The following is a 15,736-nucleotide window of genomic DNA, read 5'->3' on the forward strand; positions in this document are numbered from 1 at the left end:
GCTACAGATAGTGACAAATGCTATTGGAACAAATACATTTCTACTGGTGTGATATACCAGTTGCCCCCCCCCCCAAAAAAAAATAGATTGAAGCAGGGGTGTTATATACCAATTATATACTTTCTATATAGTGCATTTGGGTAGTGCAGCATTTGTTTGCAGTTTTGCTGCGTTACCTAATCTCACAGAGTGACAAATGCTATTGGAACAAATAATTTCTACTGGTGTGAAATACCAGTTGCCCCCCAAAAAAGTGATTGAAGCAGGGGTGTTATATACCAATTATATACTTTCTATATAGTGCATTTGGGTAGTGCAGCATTTGTTTGTGGTTTAGCTGTGTTACCTCAGCTACAGATAGTGACAAACGCCATTGGAACAAATAATTTATACTGGTGTGATACACCAGTTTCCCCCCAAAAAAACTGATTGAAGCAGGAGTGTTATATACCAATTATATAGTTTCTATATAGTGCATTTTGGTAGTGCAGCATTTGTTTGCGGTTTTGCTGCGTTATCTCAGCTACAGATAGTGACAAACGCCATTGGAACAAATAATTTCTACTGGTGTGATACACCAGTTTCCCCCCAAAAAAACTGATTGAAGCAGGAGTGTTATATACCAATTATATACTTTCTATATAGTGCATTTTGGTAGTGCAGCATTTGTTTGCGGTTTTGCTGCGTTATCTCAGCTACAGATAGTGACAAACGACATTGGAAAAAATAATGGTGTGATATACCAGTTGTCCCCCCAAAAAAAAGTTTAAAAAAATGTGGGCTACAGTAAAATTGTTATTTAGTGACCGCATAATGTACCTCGAGCCACATTATCACAATTTCTTTTATGTCAGTTGAATGCCTAATTTTGAAGGCCCGTACTCCTGTGGCCTAAAATAAAAAAATTCTAGGCTCCAGCAGGACACATTTCAGAGAATTTCCCTTTAAGAAGCATAAAAATGTCCCCTGATTAAGATACATACTTTTTGTTGGAATTTTTGTCATTGATCCCCCTCAAGTATGTCACTGTCCATGTTGTGAGACTATTTGTACACTTCTACTAAGTATTTGGTGGCTGCAAATATAAGCTGAAGGTTTATCAGGTTCGGCTGGCATTATAGTAAATGTGGCCTGCCGCGAACTTGCGGTTCGCGAACATTTGATCGCGTTCGCGAACCATCCTGGCCGATGTTCGTCCATCACTACACTCCACCTTCCACCGTGCCGTCGTCGCGTTCATCTGGCACAAGGCAGGATTCCGTGGCCCAAATGTTTGAGTGTAAAATAATGATGACGCCGGATAATCCTCTTGCCCAACGGCTAACCGCTGGCTTGTCGGAACTTCTAGCCCGCCAACTACTGCTATATAAATTGGTGGACTCTGAGGCCTTTAGAAAATTTGTGGCCATTGGCACACCACAATGGAAGGTCTCCAGAAGGAAATATTTCTCCCAGAAGGGCATCCCTGAACTACATGGCCACGTTCAGTAGCAAGTTAATATATCTCTGGCACACAGTTTCGGTGCCAAGATACATCTGACCACAGACATGTGGTCCGGCAAACACGGACAGGGAAGGTACATAACTTTTACTGCCCACTGGGTGAACCTTCTGACGGCCATCAAGCATGTAACCCGTGGCACCTGTGTGGATTTGGTGTTACCGCCACGGATTGCATGCAGGCCTGCCTCTTCTTCTCCTCCTCCTACTCCATCCTCCGTCTCCTCCTCAGCTGACTCCTCCTTTTCCACTGCTACCGTCTCTTCCGCTGCACCCCCCCAAGCTCCCCAGAACCTACTCGACGTGCCAGGTAAGACATTTCCATGCTGTGCTGCGGCTGTTGTGCCTTGAAGCCAAGAGCCACACCGGTCCTGCACTGCTTTCAGCTCTGCGGTCACAGGCCGATCAGTGGCTAACCCCGCTCAATTTGACAGTTGGTAAAGTGGTGTGCGATAATCGTGCAAATCTGCTGAGCTCGCTGAAACAGGGGAAAATGACACACGTGCCATGCATGGCACACGTCCTGAACTTAGTCGTTCAGCGATTCGTTGCCAAATACCCCGGGGTCCAGGACGTCAAGCCAAGAAAACAGATAAGGAATAACACATGTACACTTTCAATTTTGGCTAAAGATAAATTTTTATATACCGTACCTACAGCAAGAAAAGAATATACTATAGTATAAATTTTGTGTTGGTGCAAAAATATGTTAGCTACAGGCTACATGAGAGTGTTCTTTAATGTACAAAATCTACTGGTTTTATTGTACATATGCTGTATGGATAGAGATAAATTCACACCAAATATGTAAAATGCAATAGTTAAATTTGATAGAAAGTTGTAATAATCTTTTTTCTACTCCTTTATGTGAACACTAAAGCTATTTCCAGGCTGCAGAGAGCCTTTATAGGGGTCTAGAATACTGTGCCTTGTAGTAACACATATAGGGAGTCTGCTGTGGTAGTGAAACAATACTGTGAGTCAGTATGACAAGCACATGACAGGTGTCGCTCTTAGAATCACTGCATACTTCACTTATTTGGGCAGTCACAGGGCCAAAACTGACCAAATAACTCAAGTATCAACTCAGCCTTACAGGTAGATGTTAGCGTGAAGAAGAAGCGCACTCCTTTTACACCATCGTCAGCTAATTCCACATAGATGTCTACAGAACCTGTTCTATTAAAAACTTATACAAGTAGAGCCCCCCGACAGAGTGGAGAGGGTGTCAGCAGTAAGTTTGTGTTGACGTCACTGATTATTTTGCCCATCCTCTGATCTGTCACAACAATAACCCCTCAAAAAACGGATCCTGTCTGTTGAGCATTTGCTTTCACTCAATCAGCATTTGGTCAGTAATCCATCAGTATTGCAAAAAAAAACAGGAGTGGATCTAAAACAGAGATGACACATGAACCGAATATTTGCATGTCTTCTGTGTTTTCTACCCACTCCTGCTCTTAGCTACCAAATCATAATCCAATTCTGTTAGGACCATACAGGCCTTAAAGCTGCTACACAGACAGGATCCGTTTTGCATCTCATTTTGTCTTTCTTCTGAAGAAGTGTCAAATAAATGATGATGTCAGCCAGGCAAAAAGCCAAAATAGTGGACCAGTCATGATGTGGGGAAGGGTGGAAACAGCATGAGAAGTCCACAGAGTGGACCTATGACATAGTGGTGAGGTGGAAGCAGCATGAGGAGACCACAGAGTGGCCCAATGACAGGATCTGGTGGTGGAAGCAGTATGAGAAGACCACAGAGTGGCAAAATGACCGAGTCTGGAGTTGGCGGCAGTATGAGGAGGCCACCGAGCGGCACAATGACAGAGTCTGGAGGTGGCGGCAGTATGAGTAAGCCACCGAGTGGCACAATGACCGAGTCTGGAGTTGGCAGCAGTATGAGTAGGCCACCGAGTGGCACAATGACTGAGACTAGAGGTGGCAGCAGCATGAGTAGGCCACAGAGTGGCACAATGACAGAGTCTGGAGGTGGCAGAAGCATGAGTAGGCCACAGAGTGGCACAATGACCGAGTCTGGAGGTGGCAGCAGCATGAGTAGGCCACAGAGTGGCACAATAACCGAGTCTGGAGGTGGCAGCAGCATAATATGGCCACAGAGTGGAACAAGACAGAGTCTGGAGTTGACAGCAGCATAAGGAGGCCACAGAGTGGCACAACGACAGAGTCTGGAGGTGGCAGCAGCATGAGTAGGCCACAGAGTGGCACAATGACAGAGTCTGAATGTGGCAGTAGCATGAGTAGTCCACAGAGTGGCACAACAACAGAGTCTGGAGGTGGCAGCAGCATAAATTGGCCACAGAGTGGCACAATTACTGAATCTGGAAGTGGCAGCAGCATGAGTAGGCCACAGAGTGGAACAATGACAGAGTATGGAGGTGGCAGCAGCAGCATCAGGAGGAGGCCACAGAGTGGCACAATGACCGAGTCAGGAGGTGGCAGCAGTATGAGTAGGCCACCGAGTGGCACAACAGCAGAGTCTGGAGGTGGCAGCAGCATGAGTAGGCCACAGAGTGGTACAACGACAGAGTCTGGAGGTGGCAGCAGCATGAGTAGGCCACAGAGTGGCACAATGATCAAGTCTGGAGGTGGCAGCAGCATGAGTAGGCCACAGAGTGGCATAATTACCAAGTCTGGAGGTGGCAGCAGCATGAGTAAGCCACAGAGTGGCACAATGACCGAGTCTGGAAGTGGCAGTAGCATGAGTAGGCCACAAAGTGGCACAATGACAGAGTCTGGAGGTGTCAGCAGCGGCATCAGGAGGAGGCCACAGAGTGGCACAATGACAGAGTCTGGAGGTGACAGCAGCATGAGTAGTCCACAGAGTAGCACAACAACAGAGTCTGGAGGTGGAAGCAGCATGAGGAAGCCACAGATTGGCACAATGACAGAGTGTCGATTGACCAAGATACTTCTGGGGGAACCTGCCTGGCATGAACAGGCCTCTAGTAGCTACAGACAATGACAAGACAAAGCGTCAAGATAGCTTTGAGCCCAGAAGAGTCACAAAATTCCTCAAGATACGTCGCTAAAGATTTTACAACATAAAACCGCAGCGCTGACCGCAGAATAAATTTAGTTTTTCGGCCGAAATACTTCAATAAAGATTTTACCGCATATAACTGCAGCGCTCACCACTGAATTAATTTTGTTTTTCGACCAACATACCTCTATAAAGATTTTACCACATATTACTACAGCGCTGAATGCTGAATAAGATTTTTTCCACTGAAATACGTCACTAAAGATTTTACCGCATAGAACTGCAGCACTGAACGCTAAAAAAAAATAGTTTTTACACCGAAATAAGTCACAAAAGATTTTACTGCATATAATGGTGCACGGAGATGGAGAGGGTGTTTGGATTCCCCCCGCACTATACGGACGTCTCAGAAATGAACCGCTGCTCCCGACAGCAGCTCCTGGGAAGGTCATGGAGCGTCCCGATCATCCAGCATCTATTCGCTCCGCTGAAGGATGATTTTAAAAGTGTGTAGAAGCCACACGGGGTCCCCACGCTGTAGATTTATCATGGAGACATCATAGAGATTTTACTGCATATAAACACAGCGCTGACCGCTGAATAATTTGGTTTTTCGACCGAAATACTTTAAGCTTTGAGCCCGGAAGAGTCGCGAAGTTCATCAAGATACGTCACTAAAGATTTTACAACATATAACCGCAGCGCTGACCGAAGAATTAGTTTAGTTTTTTGACCAAAATACTTCAATAAAGATTTTACCACATTTAACCGCCGCACTGACTGACTACTACCGCCACTACTTCCATGAACCCCTGCACCACTACTTCCTGGGTAGGTTGGCTGCTGCGAAGGTGCTCTACCCCTGGCACGTTTGGCTCCCGACCTCCCACTGCTGCCACCCTGCTGAATCCCAACCATGCTTTCAACACATATAACCCCCGCCGACGTGAACTGAGAAAGTATTATTTTTTTTTGTACTGAAATAGGCCACTAAACGCTTTCAACACATATAACCGCCGCCGACGTGAACTGAGAATGTATTTTTCTGTTTGGACTGAAATATGCCACTAAACACTTTCAACACATATAACCGCCGCTGACGTGAAAAGAGAATCTATTTTTCTTTTTGTACTGAAATAGGCCAGTAAATGCTTTTGCCACAAATAAGTGCACCAGTGAAGTGCATATATTTTTTTCCTTTTATAACGAAATAGGCCACTGAACGATTTTGCCACAAATAACTGCTCCAGTGAAGTGCGTATATATTTTTCTGTCTGTACTGAAATAGGCCACTGAACGCTTTTGCCACAAATAAGTGCACCAGTGAAGTGCGTATATTTTTTTCTTTCTATAACGAAATAGGCCACTGAATGCTTTTGCCACAAATAAGTGCACCAGTGAAATGCGTATATATTTATCTTTTTTTACTGTAATACGCCCCTATACACTTTAACAGAAATAACTGCAGAAGTGAACTGAGAATATATTTATCTTGTTGGACTAAAATAGGCCACTATACTCTTTGACCAGAAAAAAATTAAAGAGTGAAGTGCGTATATATTTATCTTTTTTTACTGTAATATGCCCCTATACACTTTTAACAGAAATAACTGCAGAAGTGAACTGAGAATATATTTATCTTGTTGGACTAAAATAGGCCACTATACTCTTTGACCAGAAAAAAACTTAAAGAGTGAAGTACGTATATATTTATCTTTTTTTACTGTAATACGCCCCTATACGCTTTTAACAGAAAAAACTGCAGAAGTGAACTGAGAATATATTTTTCTTGTTGGACTGAAATAGGCCACTATACGCTTTCACCAGAATTAACTGCAGAAATGCACTGAGAATATATTTTTCTTGTTGTACTGGAAGACGACCCTATACGCTTTGACCAGAAAAACTTAAATAGTGAAGTGTGTATTGTGGGGATTCGCTCTGCTAGCCAGGTTAGCAGACACAGTATAGAGGCAAAGGACCAGGTTGTAAATCACTCTTCAGCGTTTATTCACACTTATAAAGTAACACAACAGTCACTTTCAGGCTTGGTGCTTGTTCACACACAGAAAAACAAAATAAAATTCACCTGGTATCCTGGGTGTCAGTTCACACCTGGCTGAATGCTCAGCCTCAGAAAGTCCACTTGCAGCCTTTAAGGCGGCCTGCTCGCCTGACACACGGTCTTCAGACCATAATACAGAGATCTCCAGAGCTCCACTGTCAGAGGGAGGTAATCCACACCACCTGACAGTGCTGGCTGCTTTTTATAAGCCTGCCAAGACCCGGCCTGGAACGTGGGGAGTAGTCACCCACCCAGCACTTTGACTACTTCCAGTAAGAGCTGTCCCGGATCAGCTATTTACAGTCATACTAAATAGCAAAGTGTCAATCAGCATGAGCTGCTGCTGACATATGAAAATACCGGCTCTTACTTCACCGAGGCCAGAAACCTTGGTGACACATACCTACCATCAATGACAACACCTTGTACCTTCCTACAATATATATTTTTCTTGTTGTACCGTAATACGCCCTTATAAGTTTTCACCAGAAATAACTGCAACAGTGCAGTGCGCATATATAGAATATATTTTTCTTGTTGGAATGAAATAGGCCACTATACGCTTTCACCAGAATTAACTGCAGAAAAGCACTAAGAATATATTTGTCTTGTTGTACTGGAATACGACCCTATACGCTTTGATCAGAAAAAACTTAAAGAGTGAAGTGCGTATATATTTTTATTGTAGTACTGAAGTACGCCCCTATATACTTTCACCAGAAATAACTGCAACAGTGCAGTGTGTATGGATTTTTATTTTTTTACTGTATCATGCCCCTATACGCTTTCAACAGAAATAACTGCAGAAGTGAACTGAGAATATATTTTTCTTGTTGGACTGAAATGGGCCACTATACACTTTCACCAGAATTAACTGCAGAAATGCAGTGAGAATATATTTTTCTTGTAGTACTTAAATATGCCCCTATACGCTTTCACCAGAAATAAGAGTGAAGTGCGTATATATTTTTATTGTAGTACTGAAGTACGCCCCTATATACTTTCACCAGAAATCACTGCAACAGTGCAGTGTGTATATATTTTAATTTTTTTACTGTAATATGCCTCTATATGCTTTCAACAGAAATAACTGCAGAACTGAAAATATATTTTTCTTGTTTGACTGAAATAGGCCACTATACGCTTTCACCAGAATTAACTGCAGAAATGCACTGAGAATATATTTTTCTTGTTGTACTGGAATACGACCCTATACACTTTGACCAGAAAAAACGTAAAGAGTGATGTGCGTATATATTTTTCTTGTAGTACTGAAATACGCACCTATACGCTTTCACCAGAAATAACTGCAACAGTGCAGTGCGTATATATTTTCTTTTTTTTTTTACTGTAATACGTCCCTATATGCTTTTACCAGAAATAACTGCAGAAGTGAAATGCGTATATATATATTTTCATGTAGTACTGATATAAGATTCTAAAGATACTAAGATATAAGCCACTACAGGCTTTTCAACATAACACTTGCAGCCCAATAACAAATAGCTGGAATGACAGAGCTGTCTAATGGCTATTTAGATCCCCAAATAATCTTTGCCTGCACTTGTAAATAGCCTTCCTATTAATGTCCCTAAGATGCTGTGAAATGATTCCTCCCTATCCTTTCCTTGCACTTATAAATCATTTTTTCTGGGGGGGTTTCCACAATGAGGTTTTTCCAATTGCTGTCCCTATTACGCCTTCACATGTCTGTCCCTGCTCTCTGAAAGCTGGAAAATGGTAGAATCTAAAATGGCTGTCGTATTTATAGGGCTGTGACATCACAGGGCTGGCTTGATGCCGATTGGCTGTATGCAGGCATGTCAATCTGGGTGATCTCGCCTTCCCAGAGTCTCTTGCCCCGTGTCCTCAGTCCTCACACATGTAGCCGCCATTTTAGGAAAATTGCAATTCGTTACCACAAATTCTCATTCGTTGCGAATCAATTTTTCCTGAAATTCGGATCAAATTCCACTTCGTCAGCTTCGATTCGCTCATCTCTAGTGAACACAGATTCATCTGAATTATACTATTTCAATCTGCTACTGTGACAAATATACAGTATATAAATCTAAATATATATAATTTTTTATGAATTGGAGATTCAAATATTTTATTGCATCCTCTATGGAATTAAAAGTGTTCCTGCTTTTTTTCTTTACTTTAATAGTTAATATCTCGCAAACCACAGCATAGGACTTTCACACATCACTGTTAGTAAAATATTAAACTGAACTGGATATTCCAAGAAGAAAGACGGCATTTAGAAGTGAATATTTTACAACCGTGTAAATCCTTTAAGTGGAACCCACAGGATATCACATTCAAGGTTGTGGTTTTAGGGGCATGTTAAAGTATTCACACATGTTTAAAATAATATGTTTAAGATTGCTTATAGTAACCTTCAGGCTATTTACATTACAAATCGGGGGGTTTTTTTTGTGGAAATTGTTCAGGACATAACTTAATTTGATAACCAATATAAAAGCATCCACAAAGCCACTACTCTAAAATTTGAATGCTGTTAAGTCAGTATGGCTTTTTTTTTTATTACTGCAATTACTGTTGAGCTAAGATAACCATCCTCTGTGATGTCACAGCCCTTTAAAACCCTCATCCTGTGTGGTCTCCGCCATTGTCCTGTAAGCTGAACATAGGGAGAGATGTGGCAAGCACTCATGCGCTAGGGACTGTGTTGCTGAAAACAAATAATAGAAGAATATTGGAGAGGGAGATTACAGGAAGAGGCCAAGTAGACTTATGCCGCGTCAGTTTTATTTATTCATTCCTACATTTACTTATTCCTACATCGGCCATAAACTAAGATGGAAGCCTTTATTATTCCACTGCCAGCATGCCAACAATATCATCTAGTCTGTACTCCTTGGGGGGGTCAGATCTTAATGATAACCATCCTCAGAAAAGTCAGCAAGATGCAGAAAGAGGAGGAGCTGGATGTTCCTGATGACATATTCTCATCGATATTAGATGATGTGGAAAAGGAGGAAAAACTGATGGAAGAAAAGGGGCTCCCACCTGTAGGGCAGGAGAGCTCTGGGGTTGGAGAGGTGGGTATACCATAGCTGATTAATATTCTATGTTTACTGTCAAATAACCTGCAGGAGTTTGCAGGCCATAACAGCAATCATTTGCATATTGTGCCCCCACCTAACCAGTCAAACTCCATACCTGCAACAATCCATGTTTAAAGTTGCCGTGTGGCCATTAACAAGGAATATACAGTGCGGTCTTCATTATTAAATGACAGGCAGCTTCGGGCTAAAATGGCCGTGTTTTTCACCAAAGCATGGTTGCTCTGTGTGGCCATACACTAAGGCAGATTGGCCTGGATATACCTGATTTATAGCGATTCACAACAAATTAATTTGTGACAAATCAAATTTCTTTGCTAATTTCTGCCAAATTGAATTTCCCTAAATGTTGTCATCTCTAATGGAAATAAGTGGGTTAAGCAATAGCTAGGGTGGTTGTTAAGCCTTCTCTACTGAGACATCAACACAGTAAATATTGGGATTATTGGATTTCTAACAAAAATAATCAAGCTTGCTGCATTTGCTTCTAGATGTGTCTAATTTTATGCTAAAGCATCCAAATGTTAGTACATTTCACATTCTCTATGTAAAACAGATGCAACACTTTTTTAAGTGGATGTCCCATAAGTCCTAATATTTTCATGTTTGTGACCATGTCAACTGCCAGGCAGCAGCACTGAATAATAACTCACATTTTCTTGAGTGTTCTCATCGATCCCAGAGAATGTAAGAGAAGTCACATAAGAGAACTTTCTACTTTGTAAATTACAACATGAGAAATCAATCTGGGTTTGGTTGCTTAAGGAAAAGGGAGCCTTGGTATTGTAAACTATAGCCTTACAGCTCCTGCTCGTCATTTGTGTTTTTCTTTAAAATAAGTCAGTTGTGTAAATTTCTGAATGAAATGTCCTTTGAGTAATGAGTCTGTAAAGTGCAATTACTTTCTCTAAAGGTAGGGCCAGACTGCTGCATGTAAAATACAGTCTTTCTTAAAGTTTGATCTAAACAGTTATAGTACTGCTATATGTGGACTCACCCTAAGGCTAGTTTCATATGAATGTAATAAGTCCATAAAGACAAGTATCCTGGCCCAACCACATGTCTACTAGCCCAAACTCACATCGTTATAGAGATCTTTGCCTTCATATTACAGTCATGTGAAAGTGATCTTATATGTTTTAACATAATTGGTGTACAATCATTCATACTTCTTTGACAACCAATAGATCTTTGAAAGTAAAACTACTTACATATGTCATGTTTTAGGTAATCATGGAAAATGTTGGAAGGGGGGAAGTAAAACAAAAAAAAACTGCAGCAGCCAAACAGATATTTGAGAGAAAGATCAAATTGGTTGCCATTATCTTTGATGTAGAACTTGCCTGTAGTAATTCAAAATACACTTACTCACATGCCCACACTCACCTGAACAGATTCTTCTCTTCCAGAGTATTTTCCAATCTGTGTTTGCCCACTGACATATATGCCTATAACAGGTAGTAGTCGTCTTGTCTCGATTTCTTTGTCATCAATATACAAAGTTGCATCCTCTTCTGTCACTAAAAGTCTTATTTGGTGCCATCCTTCATCAAATAATTTCTGTTACAGAAGGAAAAAATATTATTTAAAACTGTCAAGCATATGAATCTGACAAAATTGTCTAGAATAAAGTGAAACTAAAAAGTTTTCCTGTGCCATCGTCATGTTCATACATGAGTGTACTTACTATAAATTTGCATAAAAATGTAAGTTAACATAACTTATAGTGCCAAGAAATATGGCAGTCAAGAGCATAGTCAGATGATGAATAAGGCCAATGGGTCTATGAAGTGACCTGCAAAGTTTTGTAGAAAGTGTGTGTGAGTTGAAGAAAACCTTTGGGTATACATCTGCTCTGAAAACTATGTAGGGTGCATTCAGAACATTAAGCTAAGGTAAGTTAGAACTAAAATAAGAAATAGAGAAACAAGTAATATTAAACAAAAATAACATAGGAATTAAAAATATCTGTGTGTTAGACACAAATAAGAAGCCTTATAATCTTTAAAAACTGTTATTCTTTTTACAGAAATGGATAGTGGTGATCATATGCATCACTTCCACCAATGTCTATTTTAGTGTCGATAAGTATGTGGGCTACTACTATCCTGTATTAAGTTGTGAGTATACACTATGGGGGTCATTTATCAAACTGGTGTAAAATAGAACTGGCTTAATTGCCCATAGCAACCAATCAGATCCCACCTTTCATTTTTCACAGCTCCTTTGGAAAATCAAAGAAGGAATCTGATTGGTTGCAAAGGGAAACTAAGTCAGTTCTACTTTACGCCAGTTTGATAAGTGACCCCATATGTCAATAAATAATAATGTCATTGTTGGGAAATGTCAGAAAAGTTATAGATGTGTGCCTCTCTGGTCTCATTGCCCCAGCACTTATCAGTTGAGCTGGGGTACACATTTTATTCTTTGAAATCTGTAGTATCATCTTTACTTTTTTGGGGAATAGCCAGATATATTCTCTTCATGGTCCAGTTTTTTTCTATTATAAAAAAATTATCAAGATCAGCTTAACAACTTTCCCAATAATGGAGTTTTTATTTATTGACATAGATTCCTAGTGAGTGATGCAGTTAAAGTTAGTTATAATATATTTTAAAGCTGGACTCCATTGAGCAGTAGAGACGATGTGGCATCTTTTTCTCAATAAAGAAAGGGAGCAGATTTCCAGAAATTTTTCTTGTTGCCTAGAATTTCATATTTACGTTTGAAAAAAGTGTTGAATTTGGAGAAATGTATAAATTCTTTATGTGCTATGTCAAAAGTGTTATGCAGTGAATTGAAATAAATGAATTGTCGAACATCTATTGAGACTGGAATAGGTCTTTTGTATCCAATTTGAAATATTTGATAGGTAATTCTAAAATATCAGTGAGAGCTATATACTGTAAATTAGAGACATTGTAGAGGTTTTACATTTGGTATAAGGATTTCCAATTTAAAAGACCAGCATTCAAATAATAAAGCTGGTGGCTACATCAATTTAGGGTTGCCCCAGAGAATGTGAGATGCTCTGTGCTATGCTATGTGTACCCAAGGTAATCTTAGTTCTATAGGCCACCAAAAAGGGACGATCTTGATGTGAGTGGCCAGGTTGTAGTCCAGCATGTTTGTAAGGCCAGGTCCTCTATAATGTTTATTTTATTTTTTTGTAAGCAGTTGCAAAATTTACATATGTATTTTATTCAATCAATGTACGTGCCAATTTGAAAAAAAGATATTAGCCACTGCAATAGGTAAGATTCTATGTAAATATAGAATCTTAGGCAGAATTATCATCTTAAATAGAGCAATCCTGCTTATCTAAGTAATCTCACATTTTGCCTATTGCGTCATATCTAGAGGTGAGTAAATAAATTTTAAACAAATTTAAAAAAAAATCGGCTTCCAAGAGAAGTGAAAGTTTTTGATATTTGATTAGTTCAACTTGCTCAAAATGCAAAGTGGTATCCACCATTTTACATAAGCAATAGTAAGCACAGCAAGGCAGGGAAAAAGACAGGGGATCACATGACGACTGGGTGGGGTCCTGGCTGGTAGGATTGCCCATAATGCCTTGCAGTCAGCCTCAGTTAATCAGGAGGGACGACATAGATATGTGTCATAGGCAGATCCCAAGAATAGAAGCCATGTGTCTTCTAAGCTTGTACTGTACATTGATACAGCAGGATATCCCTGACACAGACTAAGCATAGAAAGACATATATTTAGACACACAAGCTGGATTGATTTCATTAATTGATAGAGAGAGGTTTTAGCTAGGAACAGAACAAGGCTTAGTTTAATGTGTTACTCTGCTGCAGCCAGCCATTCACATCCATTAAGGCTCTGCTCATATTGCATATCAATTTTTAAAGCTACAGCACTCCTTTTTTTGCAAATGTGCTGGAGCCAGCTAGCAGCCCTTTTTATATCTAAAAATATCCTGGCAGATGATTCTTTAAGCATTATATTGTAGTTTAAAAAAAAAAAAAGCTGTTAAAAATGTCTTCAATTATGTGTACGAAACCTGACCAGACATTAGAGATGAGTGAATTTCTTGAAAATTTGATTTGGCTGATTCGCCAAATTTCTCAAAAAAATTTGCTTTGTGACGAATTACTTCGCCACAAAGCGCATTTTTTTGTAAGTAGCGGGTGCAATGACGGAGCTGCGATAGTGCCACCCCTGTCATTGCACTCCTCAGATGCTGCATTCATATATGATTGCGGCATCTGAGTGTACAGTGTGAAATTAACAATAAAAAAACATTACATCAAACTTACAACGTCCATTTGCATGCGACGGGCCGGCTGCCGCCATCTTGCTTGAAGATCTTGGTCGAAATCATGTGCGGCGCGAGATTACGTTATGTTATGTAATCTTGCGTTGCACGGGATTTCGGCCGAGATCTTCAAGCAAGATAGAAGCTGGCAGCCCTTCGCCACAAATGGAGGCGGTAAGTTTGAATTTCAGGATTAATCGATTCGCTGACACGAAGCACGAGGAAATTCGGCCTCTAGGAGAATCGAATAATTCTTGAAATTCGGATCGAATTCCACTTCATGAGATTCGATTTGCTCATCTCTACCAGACATGTTTTGCAGCATGTGGAGTGTGTATGACTTTTTGATCACTTTCTATTAAATTGTTTGGGAGATGAAGTGATGAAAAAATTGGAAATCATTAATTTTTTCATTACTCCATTTACTATACAGGAGAAATAATTTCATATTTTACAGTACAGGCATTTTGTGATACAGTCAAGCTCATGATGTTTTGTTTGTTTTTTATATGGGAAGGCGGAGTGATTAGATTTTTTCTATATTTTTATATATTTTTTATTTTTTATTTTACACTTATTTTTTGTCCCTCTATGAGACTTTAATATGTGATTGTCTGATCGCTTCTCCCATAGACTACAATGATTGAACATTGCAGCCTATGGGAGATTCACAGTGTTCTAATGAAGCAATGACACAGACAGGGCTCCATACGAACTGTATGACTGGCCTCTGAGACATGAAAAGGCCTGAGGCTGCCATCTCAACTGAATGGTTCCCTTGATCTTGGCGAGGGGTAGCCATTAGGTCTCTGGGAGCACAGTGCTCTTGGGAAAAGTCCACTCAGATGCCATTGTCACAACTGAACAGGGTACCTGAGGGGTTAAAAGGCTATAATGGTTATTATTGTTGATTATGGACTCCACCTCTAGGTGTTTAAAACAGCAGACAACGGGTGGCTATAATGTCTGGTCAGCTTCTGAGCAAGTGCCATGTTTAAAGAACTGCCATCCACAGCATATTTACGACAGATATTGGTAAGGGGTTAATATAGAGAAGATGGAATTGTCGATGGGTAGAATCTAGATTTTCTTTTCTTTAACCTTGCAGAATGAAAGCTGGCAAGGTGTACTATCAAGGCTGGTAAAGTAAATGAAAACATCATCTGCATATAACGACATGACACGTGCCATTGTGCTTTATATCCAATTCTAACTGAAGAGGGCTCTCTCATAGCACAAGCTTGATGTTCTACAGGTAATATGAAATCAATAGAATTAACAGGCACCCCCTGACAGGTGCCATTAGTGATGTGAAAGAGGTCAGGGGGCATTCCATTCACATATACTGTACTTTAGAAGAAGAGGCGGAGTATAGAGCTTCAATAGCTGTTAATATACGTAAACCCTTAAAAACCCAGTGAGTTTCAACATTGATAAGATAAATTACTAGTTAACAAAAGTAAAATAGACTTATCTTTCATTCCACTTCCTTCTATACGTCCTCTATTTTCTTCTTAACATACATGATATAGATTTACAAGAAGATCATGGCAGATAGAAGGGGATATGACTACAAGATCAGACACCCAGGGTTTGTTTATCATGGAGACACATATATCTGCACTGCACACTTTATAACAGGGAATGTAGTAAAATAAATATAACAGCTTATACATTCTTAAATTAAGGTGCAATTTAGCTGCCTAAAGGAAATCTATTCTTACATTTTAAAGTGTAACTGCCGTTTCATTTTTTTATACTCTAATGGTATAGGACACCCTGCTTTATAAATG

The 15,736-nt window shown here is 40.1% G+C and overlaps 1 protein-coding gene across 2 annotated transcripts in view; it reads right to left on the reverse strand.

Moving 5' to 3' along the window:
* COL21A1 (collagen type XXI alpha 1 chain) overlaps positions 1–15,736 on the reverse strand; it is a 465,445-nt gene that overhangs the window by 247,747 nt on the left and 201,962 nt on the right. For both annotated transcript variants that reach the window (XR_005778297.1, XM_040428578.1), the window contains exon 6: positions 11,048–11,221. Coding sequence is in view for 1 of the 2 variants with exons in the window: in XM_040428578.1 (XP_040284512.1) it covers positions 11,048–11,221 (174 nt within the window). In the remaining variant the exon portion in view is untranslated. The remainder of the gene's footprint in view (positions 1–11,047; positions 11,222–15,736) is intronic.

This window comes from Bufo bufo, chromosome 4, assembly GCF_905171765.1.
Source record: "Bufo bufo chromosome 4, aBufBuf1.1, whole genome shotgun sequence".
NCBI classification, from domain to species: Eukaryota; Metazoa; Chordata; class Amphibia; order Anura; family Bufonidae; genus Bufo; species Bufo bufo.